General features: G+C 44.4%; 1 protein-coding gene across 1 annotated transcript in view; it reads right to left on the bottom strand.

Annotated features, from left to right (window-relative positions):
* Positions 1-521: 521 nt before the first annotated feature.
* Positions 522-11476, bottom strand: part of LOC126252470 (uncharacterized) — a 1574240-nt gene continuing 1563285 nt past the window's right edge. Inside the window, exons 11-12 of the mRNA XM_049953364.1 lie at positions 1263-1345; positions 522-1220 (exon numbers count right to left, since the gene is read on the bottom strand). Of these exons, the coding sequence (XP_049809321.1) occupies positions 522-1220; positions 1263-1345 (782 nt within the window). The remainder of the gene's footprint in view (positions 1221-1262; positions 1346-11476) is intronic.

The following is an 11476-nucleotide window of genomic DNA, read 5'->3' as shown; positions in this document are numbered from 1 at the left end:
TGGAGACAACTGTTCCAGTGGCTGCGGTAAGGTCCCGACCAAGGCTACCTGCAGCACTCCGTGGCCGTACGTGGGCACTGATGGTGAGATATCGGTCTTCTTGTAGTGTTGTACACTGTGAACGTCCTGTACTGTAGCGCCTGGACACGTTTCCTGTCTGCTGGAATCGTTGCCATAATGTTGAGATCATACGTTGTGGCACACAGTGGGCCCGTGCTACGACCTGCTGTGTTTGTCCATCCTCCAGTCGCCCTAGTATTCTACCCCTCATAACGTCATCAATGTGTTTTTTGAGCCATTTTCAACACACAGTCACCATTAGCACGTCTGAAAACGACTGCACACTTACTCGCTGCACCGTAATCTGACATGCACCAACACACCTCTGTGTATGTGGACTGCTGCCAGCGCCACCGTGCGACGACCGCAGGTCAAATGGACCGCATGGTCATACTCCGAGCGTTGTTTCCCCTTGTATCAGCATTATCCTTAATTTATGAGCATGAGTGTATCAGAATAAATTATAGACAATTCGTACAGACTGTGGACCCCCGTATTAGAAGAAGAGATATGGGCACCTGTAGTTTCTCCTTGTACTCGGCGACTATGGCGTCGATGTCAGTGGAACTGCTCTCTTCGCTGCTACCTTCGGACGAGGACGTGACCTCTTCGTCCTCGACGTCCGAGTCTCCTATGGGGAAGCGCTGCTTGCAGTACGCCAGCCGGTCGTCGCTGTTGTTGATGTCGATGACGCGCACGCTGTGTTGCCCGTCCACGCTGTCGAACAGATCCCTGGGAAAGGTGACGGACGACCTGCTGTCGGCGCCGGGGGACTTGCCGGCCATATTTCTGCTGAATTTCTTCCAGTCGGGCGGAACCGAGGAGAAGTCGGAGTGGCCGTTCGCCGGCAGGACGGTGCTCACGTGGCACGGGGCTCCGTTGGCCACGGGCCGGAAGACTTCACCGTTGGCGAACCCGTTGGCCGCCGGCACGGCGTAGACGCCGTTGAGGTGCAGGGAGGAGGCGGGCCGGCGCGTGTAGGTGTGCGCGCCCACCTCCACCTGGTCGTCCCCCAGCAGGCGGGCTAGCGAGCTGGCGCCCGGCGTCGAGGCGCCGCTCGGGGCGCCGGCGTCGGCGTCGGCGTCGGCGTCGGCGTCGTCGAGCAGCGCCGCCTCGGAGCGCGAGCGGCCCAGCGCCAGCCCCAGGCCGGCGCGCAGACGCTGCAGCGCCAGCCGCCGCCGCCGCGACGCCTCCGCCGCCGCCGTCGACCACTCCTCGTCGCCGCTGTCCTCGTCCTCCCGCCGGCTCGGCAAACGGCAATACCGACCAGCACCTGAGGGCGCCTCTGTAACAGGGATGCGATCGCCAGTTAACATTCGCTACGGTGACGCCACCACTTGTCCTACCACAACAAGTCAAACGGCACCGTAATATTGTCGTTGTTAGGCTTTCAATTCGAGGACAACTATTGCAGCTTTAGTTTATCAGTCATAGTTTTATCTACCGAAACATGGGGGAAGGTGGCATAAAATGACATACTAAAAGGGAAAAATCGTACTAAAAAAAAAAAAAAAAAAAAAGGGTTCAAATGGCTCTGAGCACTATGGGACTTAACATATGTGGTCATCAGTCCCCTAGAACTTAGAATTATTTAAACCTAACTAACGTAAGTACATCACACACATCCATGCCCGAGGCAGGTTTCGAACCTGCGACCGTAGCGGTAGCGCGGTTCCAGACTGTAGCGCCTAGAACCGCTCGGCCACACCGGCCGGCAAAAATCGTACTGTAGGAACACTTTTATGAATTATGAGCTACATGTTTTTTTTTGCAAGTTGATATTAAAAACTATTAACAACACAGTGATTCACGAAAGAAAACTAGATTATACCCTACATCAGAGATCGGCAACAGGCGGACTACCGTCCGTATACGGACCGCGTAAGGTCGAACCACGGACCGCTAAATATTCTTAAATACAGTCCGACGTCCAACTAAGTATCCCGGTACCTCGTTCGCACTAGGCTAGTAATTTAGTCGAGTACTGAGTAATACAGTAACTAAACGTGTCTGAAAAAACAAAAATTTAGTCGAGTAGATTAGCAAATCATTTAGTCGAGTCGATCCATTTCATTCTGTCTTTCTCGGCGAGTAGCGCCTCCCACCACGCGTCACTGCTCACTCGTTCATTTGTTAAACAAGTCCGAATCTGTCGTTTTAGTCAAAGAGTGCACAGCGGGCGGTCGCTCTTCACTTCGTTTCGTCAATCGCACGCAGGCCGCAGAGTAATTATTCATTTGTTTTACAATTTGTCGTGTGAAAAACCTTTTCGTACATACATACCTACATTAATAATGGCTCCTAAAAAGTGAAAAGTGGACACTGAAAATAGGAGATTTTTGACTGAATGGACTGAACAATATTGTTTTACGCTGCCTGATAGGCCTCAAGCACTTCTAGTTTGCTTAATATATAATAAAACTGTCGCTGTAATTAAAAGTGGCAATTTAAAGCGACTCTATGAAACAACTCATCAGCAAGCCCACAAAAACTTTCCTCTTGGCAGTGAGGCTCGTAAAGAAAAACTACAGGTAATATAATTCTATGTAAATGTGATATGTATAACTGCTTTGTAAACTTATCACGATAAAATTTAAATTCAAAATACAGGAATATCTCACTTCTTACGAAAAAAGCACGAAATTGCTGGTTCGCTGCATGAGTGAGCAAGAAAAATCGGTAGGAGCAGCGTTACGTGTGTGCTGGACACTTAGTAAACACCAAAAACGATTTTCAGATTCTGAAATAATGAAAGAATGTATGTTGGAAGTAGCCTCGGCACTTTTTGAAGAAAAAAAGCATGTTGTCGCTGCAATTCAAAGTATTCCAATGTCGGCAAGAACTAATGCAAGAAGAACGGAAATTTTAGCTACTTATATTAAAAGCTCTCTGATTGAACTTTTGGAAAAGCCACCATGCTACGCTATTGCACTTGACGAATCATTTGACATTGTTGATGATGAGCAAATATCTATTTTCGTGAGATTTTTCGATATTGAAAATAAGATATTCAGGGAAGAATTGTTCGCAATATTGCCTTTGAAAGGTAACACTCGAGGAGAAGATTTATTCAAAGCTATTGACGAAATTATTAATAATTTCAACATTCGTTATGATAAAATAGTGTCGCTTTCAAATGACGGCGCCCCAGCGATGATTGGCAAAGAGAAAGGTGTAGTAAAGAAAATAAGGGATCAGAATCCAGGTCTAATATCGTATCAGTGTATAATTCATCAGACTGCCCTTTGTGGAAAACTCAGTGCTACACTGAAAGAAGTAATGGACAGCTTGGTGCAGTTGATTAATTTTATGAGATCTCATTCTTCTCTTCAACACCGAAAGCTCAAGGAGTTTCTTTCACAATGTGATGCAGCGTATTCTGACTTATTGCAATACAACAATGTTCGTTGGTTAACTAAACGTCAAGTTGTTGAACGTTTCTGGCTAATGAAGGAAGAAGTAACCTCCTTTTTGCAAATCTTGGATACGCAGGGAGCAAAGAAGCAATCATAGTTCATAACAAATGAGCGCAATATGCTAGCTGTGGCTTTTCTGAAGGATATTCTGAAATATTTAAATGCGCTCAACATAGAGTTACAAGGGAATGGGAAATTAATATGTGATCTGATACAAAGTGTGTCTGCTTTTCGTCGTAAGCTGGATATTTTTGAAAAAGATATTGCAAGGCATTAATTTATTCATTTCCCAACAATTCTTGAGTATAAAAAAAGAGAGCTCTGAAAAAGACATTGCAGTGTTTGTAAGATTTCTGTCCGATCTAAGGGACGAATTTGCCACAAGATTTCAAGACTTTGCAGAAATTGGAAAGCTGTCTCAGTTCCTAAAATTTCCTTATGAAGTTGATGCATCGGCAGAATGGAATGAAGTGTCTGCTAAGTTATTCATCGTTTCAAAGTCTTCACTTCAAGTGGAGATAATCGATTTGCAAGAAGATATTTCTTTGCAAATGTATAAAATTGTATCCACTGAAGAATTTTGGGGTAAACATGTTTCAGAAAAATATGAAAATTTTAAGAAAGTACCTCTTAATCTGGTACTTTGGTTCGACATATATATGCGAATCGTCGTTCTCGAAAATGAATTTTTCGAAGAACACATATCGGTCAAGGTTGACGGACGCTCACTTCGAAGACATACTTCGCATTTGCTGTACTCCTCGTACACCGAACTTTAAAAAACTGGCTCAAGACCGTCGATGTAATTTCTCACATTGAATATATTACAATATTAACTGAGAACTACTTTTTTACTTAGTTTACCCTTTTTTGGAAACTAACTCGACTTGAAAACAAAATAAAAACAGTAAAAAATTAAAAATTATTTTTTTTTTCTGGACCTCCATAAAAATATTTTACACTGAATCCGGACCCCACTGAAAACTACTTGCCGACCCCTGCCCTACATGGTTACTAGCGAACCCAGCAATGCTTCGCAATTGCTAAATATTTATGTGAGTGGCATACACGGTCTAATGTCCTTCCCTCCCCTCCCCCCTCCGTCTGTCCACCTCTTCCTCCCGCTATCTGTGACCACCTCATCCTTCCCCCTCTTTCTGTACATCTCCTCCTTCCCTCTATATACATTCTTCTCTTCCTCGCTTTATCTGACCTCGAGCCCTGTTTATTTTTATTGCCAACGAAACCTCGATTGGGAATTGAAATTGCTTAAAATCAGTGGATAAACTGGTTGTGGCCATTGGTATATGGGATATGCGACACCTCTCCTGCTCATGGATCTGTGAGGATAGTAGCTTCAGTGAAAGTATTTCGCGTAGTTTTCATCTGCAGGCGGGTTGGATTACAAATTTTCGCACACTTCAATTCCGTAATTGTGTTTAACCATACTCTGATAAGCCATAAATACATCTTTCCTGTTTTCTGTCTGAGGAAGACAACAGAATGGTACATGGTTGTGTATATGACTTTTATATGAAATTAGTTATAAGGAGGAAGAATATATTTGGGAGAAACAATTTGTATGATGTTTAAATGTGCTGATATCATATCTAAAACAGACTGTGAGAAAAAAACGAAACAGTTCCTTTTTTTCAGCACAGCATTCTCTTTTTCACAGTCGGCTTTAATAGAAAAGTTGTACATTGTTGTTTAAATTTATTTGTAGCTACCTGAACATTTATTAGAGTATTGTGTGAAAGTATAGATTATAACGTATTTTTAGAAAGCTTCCACAGTGTCATATCATGAGCATCGTTTGGTAAACTGACGTACTATAGATAACCACATTTACTTGAAAACGTCATATGTAAACATCTTTGCCGTTTGTGAAACCCCAGAACGTTTACTGTGATCCCTTATTAGCACTTAATACACATGAACCATGTTTGGGTTAGAGTGACTAAATAAGTCACGAAAATATAGACGACGAACATCATCATCATCATCATCGACACCAACATCATCATTGCCAATTTCATTCCTCGTGGGTAACTCAAAAGTCAGTTCTCGTATATCATTCAATTTTGCCGGAACCGATCCAAACCTTTATTAGTTGCTACAGTTTTCTTGTTTTTGCTTGAACTCGCCTTCTTAAAGTAGCTTGAGGAACACTAAACATTTTGAGGCACGTTGCCAACCCATTTGCTTGTTATTAGCATGCTCTCTGAATCCAAGGACTGGCGATTATTGATTCTCTTATAACTTCCACTCATTATCACAAAAAATAACAGTAATAATAAAAATAATAATAATAATAATAAGCTACATGTTATACTATCATAAACAGAAACGAATGGAAAGACAGGAGGCATAAACTGTGGTTGTGGGTAAGTCCCTATTCACAGCACGTCATTTTTTTCACAGTTACAGCATTCTGTGTACAAGAACACTACTCATAAACACGTGAGGGTACATACCCAGGAGGATGCTTAAAATGTTTGCTAAAATAAGTATTTACTCAGATTTTGTATAAAAATATTACAAATCAGGTGATACAGGCGTAGTATGCCAAAGAAGAATAATTATCACAACTTCTAAAACCCGATGTGTACGGATTCTTCACATCTTACGTAAGCGTCTAAGCTCTAAACTAACCGTCTCGGCCGTTTCTGGCGTAACAGTGTCGCCAATACAAGAACGTATCCTTGTTCCATAAAATTCTGGCACTTGTGGCATTAATAAGAAATAAGATACACGTCATTTTAGCTGACTATGTGGTTTTAGGACACTCCCATACCTGTTTACTGTAATCAACCCTTGGCCTCCCTCTAAAGTTCCCCAAGAATATGTTCTGCCAACTCATACCTTCTAGGACTCATTTTGTGTAGTAAATTTATTTATTTTTTCCTGAATTATACAGCACCTCCTCTTTAGTTATTACACACATCAACGAGAGTGTAATGGTTAGCATTTCTGCCTAGCAAGCAAGCAAGAAGACCTGGGTTCGAGTCCCGGCCGCAGCACAAATTTTAATTCATTTCGTCTGCTTCGATCATTATCAACAAAACTGTTGCGTCATCCCAATATGTCGTGCACGTGTGCTGTTATCGTGACTCTTCTTGTTCCGATGTGGTCACCCCAGACGTTTTAACAACACACACAGATACCATGACCGCTACCTGCGGGCCCGCCGCTGTGGCCGAGCTGTTCTAGGTGCTTCAGTCCTGAACCGCGCTGCTGCTACGGTCGCAGGTTCAAATGCATCGGGCATGGATGTGTGTGATGTCTTTAGGTTGGTTAGAATTAAGTAGTTCTAAGCCTATGGGACTGATGACCTAAGATGTTAAGTTCCATAGTGCTTAGAGCCATTTGAACCATTTGGGCTGCCTGCGGGTAGAACACATTCGCATGGATTGCAGCACTGCCGGCTGGTGTGGCCGTGCGGCTCTAGGCGCTACAGTCTGGAGCCGAGCGACCGCTACGGTCGCAGGTTCGAATCCTGCCTCGGGAATGGATGTGTGTGATGTCCTTAGGTTAGTTAGGTTTAATTAGTTCTAAGTTCTAGGCGACTGATGACCTCAGAAGTTAAGTCGCATAGTGCTCAGAGCCATTTTCGATTGCTGCACTTGTAAGTAGGCTGTTTAGTTTTTTATGTTGGTAACGCCACGTAGCGCTCTGTATGAAAATTACTGACTGTGCTGTGTGCAGTCTATGGGTGATTTGCATTGTTGGAACATTGTTATTGTAGAGCTGGGCAGTTGGATGTGAACAGCGCGTAGCGTTGCGCAGTTGGAGGTGAGCCGCCAGCAGTGGTGGATGTGGGGAGAGAAATGGCGGAGTTTTGAGAGCGGATGATCTGGACGTGTGTTCATCAGAAACAGTACATTTGTAAGAATGGATGTCATGAACTGCTATATATATTATGACTTTTGAACACTATTAAGGTAAATACATTGTTTGTTCTCTATCAAAATCTTTAATTTGCTAACTATGCCTATCAGTAGTTAGTGCCTTCAGTAGTTTGAATCTTTTATTTAGCTGGCAGTAGTTGCGCTCGCTGTATTGCAGTAGTTCGAGTAACGAAGATTTTTGTGAGGTAAGTGATTTGTGAAAGGTATAGGTTAATGTTAGTCAGGGCCATTCTTTTGTAGGGATTATTGAAAGTCAGATTGCGTTGCGCTAAAAATATTGTGTGTCAGTTTAAGCACAGTCATGTATAATTTTTGTAAGGGGACGTTTCACACTTCGGTTAAGAATAAAGTCCAGTAGGGACGCACTAGAGACGTGTATGGAATGGTGGAGTGAACATCCATTATGCCACAAAGGAGAGTCATGATCATGTCCGCATCGTCACATTATGCGCAGATGTGTCGACCAGGGAAGTGCACAGGAGTCGAAGTGATGCGATGTGGTCGTGGAATCGGTTCCAATAGACAGGTAGTACTGAGGACATACACCACACAGGCTGTCCACGTTGGATAGGTGTGGACAGGATTTCTGATATCTGTGATTTTTGAGTCAAATGAACTGTGGCCGGAGTGTTCCAGAATTCGACGGTCGAAGAGGCTACAGGACGTTACGTATCGCACGAAACTGTTAGGATATGATTGCATGATGCGGATCTCCATTCTCCACGTCGTACACCACAACACCACGGACTCCATTACAGATGGACCAAAGTTCTTGCGGAAAGGCCGCCAAATGATGGGCGTCGGGTGTTGTTTATAGACGAAAATCGGATCTGTTCGTACCCTTACAGTGGCAAACAACGGGTTTGGAAACAATCTGATAATACTGAACACCTCCAGCCCTGTGTGCCACAGGTGCAACAACGTGGTGGTGGACTCATGTCATCAGGTGGCATTACATGGGGCCACCATACCACTTTCGCGGTTGGTAAGCGCAATCTCATTGCTCTATGATGCAGGACGAAATTCTGCAGTCATGGTTAGGACCGTACCGTCAAAATTTTGGTGGCACTTTCATGTTGCTAGATGATAACTCGCTTGCTCATCGTGCTGTTGTCGTGAACATGTTCCTTCAGCGTGTTAGCCTTAGCAGACTGGAGAGGCCTGCCTGTTCCCCTGCCGTGAACCCAGCTGGACATGTGTGGGATCGATTGAAACGAGCTGTTTTTGGAAGTCGACAACGACCAGTAAGGCTTAATCAGAATCGCCATTGAAGACTGAGACAATTTGAATCAGGGCTCGTTTCATGATGTCATTGACGGTATGCCACGATGGCTTCAAACCTGCACCAGAGCCAGGGGACTGTCCACAATGTACTGACATTGCTCAAGACTGCTATAAGAAAACCCTCAGGGGAAACAGAAAATCGTGTCTTTACGCAAATGTTTTCTTTTTTCTTTTTCTCTTTCGTGATTTGGGAACATTGAAAATGAACATACACCCATGCCTGAGAGCCAGTTTTTATATGCTATGGCATGAATTTCGAAATAAAGGGGTGAGGCAAAACTTTTGTTTATGTGTGTTGATCCGCCCATCTACACTACTGGCCATTAAAACTGCTACGCCAAGAAGAAATGCAGATGATAAACGGGTATTCATTGGACAAACATATTATACTAGAACTGACATGTAATGACATTTTCACGCAATTTGGGTGCATAGGTCCTGAGAAATCAGTACCCAGAACAACCACCTCTGGCCGAAATAACGGCCTGGATACGCCTGGGCATTGAGTCAAACAGAGCTTGGATGCAGTGTACAGGTGCAGCTGCCCATGCAGCTTCAACACGATACCCCAGTTCATCAAGAGTAGTGACTGGCGTATTGAGACGAGCCAGTTGCTCGGCCACCAATGACCAGACGTTTTCAGTTGGTGAGAGATCTGGAGAACGTGCTGGCCAGGGCAGCAGTCGAACATTTTCTGTATCCAGAAAGGCCCGTACATGAACTGCAACATGCGGTCGTGCGTTATCCTGCTGAAATGTAGGATTTCGCAGGGATCTAATAAAGGGTAGAGCCCTGGTCGTAACACATCTGAAATGTAACGTCCACAGTTCAAAGTGCCGCCATAGCGAACAAGAGGTGACCGAGACGTGTAACCAATGGCAGCCCGTACCATCACGCTGGGTGATACGTCAGTATGGTGATGACGAATACTCACTTCCAATGTGCGTTCACCGCGATGTTGCAAAACACGGATGCGACCATCATGATGCTGTAAACAGAAACTGGATTCACCCAAAAAAATGACGTTTTGCTATTCGTGCACCCGGTTCGTCGTTGAGTACCCCATCGCAGGCGCTCCTGTCTGTGATGCAGCGTCACGGGTAACCTCAGACATGCTGCTGCAAACGTCGTCGAACTGTTTGTGCAGATGGTTGTTGTCTTGCAAACGTCCCCATCTGTTGATTAAGGCATCCAGACGTGGATGCACGATCCGTTACAGCCATGCGGATAAGATGCCTGCCATCTCGACTGCTAGTGATACGAGGCCGTTGGGATCCAGCACGGCGTTCCGTAGTATCCTCCTGAGCCCACCGATTCCATATTCTGGTAACATTCATTGGATCTCGACCAACGCGAGCAGCAATGTCGCGATACGATAAACCGCAATCGCTATAGGCTACAATCCGACCTTTATCAAAGTCGGAAACGTGATGGTACGCATTTCTCCTCGTTACACGAGGCATCACAACAACGTTTCACCAGGCAACGCCGGTCAACTGCCGTTTGTGTATGAGAAATCGGTTGGAAACTTTCCTCATGTCAGCACGTTGTAGGTGTCGCCACCGGCGCCACCTTGTGTGAATGCTCTGAAAAGCTAATCATTTGCATATCACAGCATCTTCTTCCTGTCGGTTAAATTTCGCGTCTATAGCACGTAATCTTCGTGGTGTAGCAATTTTAATGGCCAGTAGTGTAATATTTAGTATTCTTCTGTAGTGCCATGTTTCAAAATCTTCAGTTTCTTGTGTAAACTGTTTAGCATTCACATTTCACTTTCGTACTAGGGTGCGCCGTTCTGAAAGAACGTGGTAATCTAACAGTAATGGTGGACTGGAATGTTGTCAAAGGGGAAGAAATTGAAGATGGTTTTACGGGACAATATGGACTCGCTAGTAGATATGAGTAAACTTCACAGGGTAATAGCAAGGATACTGTTCAGAAATCACAATAGGGGGAGGTTTACTTGCAAAAGGCTTGGAGACACGGGATGACAGCACCTGCAATACATCATCGTGAGATTCCGAAATCAGGCACTTTTACCTCCGTTTAGGTTTGGTGTTTCGGAATTATTGGCTTACTTCGAACAATTAGGTATACATTCATCTGCAGGTTGCTGTCTGTTTCTGAGTTACATACATTTTGTTAAAAATAGAAAGGAGCAGTAGTAAGAGAATTTAAACACTGACGTCCTGTCGACGTCGAATTCATTAGGAATGGACAGAGAAGGATGGACTATGAAAAGGAGCAAGGCTTTTGCACTTCAGTGGCCACGTTTCAATCAAAATGCGCCTGTGAGATTTAGAAGTGTCAAAAAGTAAGTTTCCGAAACGATTGCTCAGAAAGACGAGACGGACGTGTTGTAAAACCGATACGGCCTCTAGGAATCAAATTACGAACAAGCTTTACAAGTCGCGATGCACCCGTCCGACAGTCTGCGGAAAAATCACGTATACTTTGCAATAGTTTCTGTTTTCTGTGAGATTAGGAGTGAGCCTCTGTAACCAAGCATTTGCATGTGGCACTGAGCTGATTTACATGAGGAATTTTGCAACCTTTCGGCTAGCGAGGGGAAAAAAATGTTGCGGGCAAGAAAAGACCGTGACGTTAGTTCTTGCGTCAGTTCCCGTCAGATCACGGAAATTCAGCGCTTTCAGGCTTAGCTAGCACTTGGATGGGTCACCGTTCGTGTCTGCCGAGTGATATTGGCAAGCGGGGTGCACTCAGCCCTTGTGAGGCCAGTTAAGGAGCTACTTGACTGACAAGTAGCGGCACCAGTCACAAAAACTGACAACGCTGACGCCGGCC

This window comes from Schistocerca nitens, chromosome 4 (genome assembly GCF_023898315.1).
Source record: "Schistocerca nitens isolate TAMUIC-IGC-003100 chromosome 4, iqSchNite1.1, whole genome shotgun sequence".
NCBI classification, from domain to species: Eukaryota; Metazoa; Arthropoda; class Insecta; order Orthoptera; family Acrididae; genus Schistocerca; species Schistocerca nitens.
This window is presented reverse-complemented; position numbering and strand designations above follow the sequence as displayed.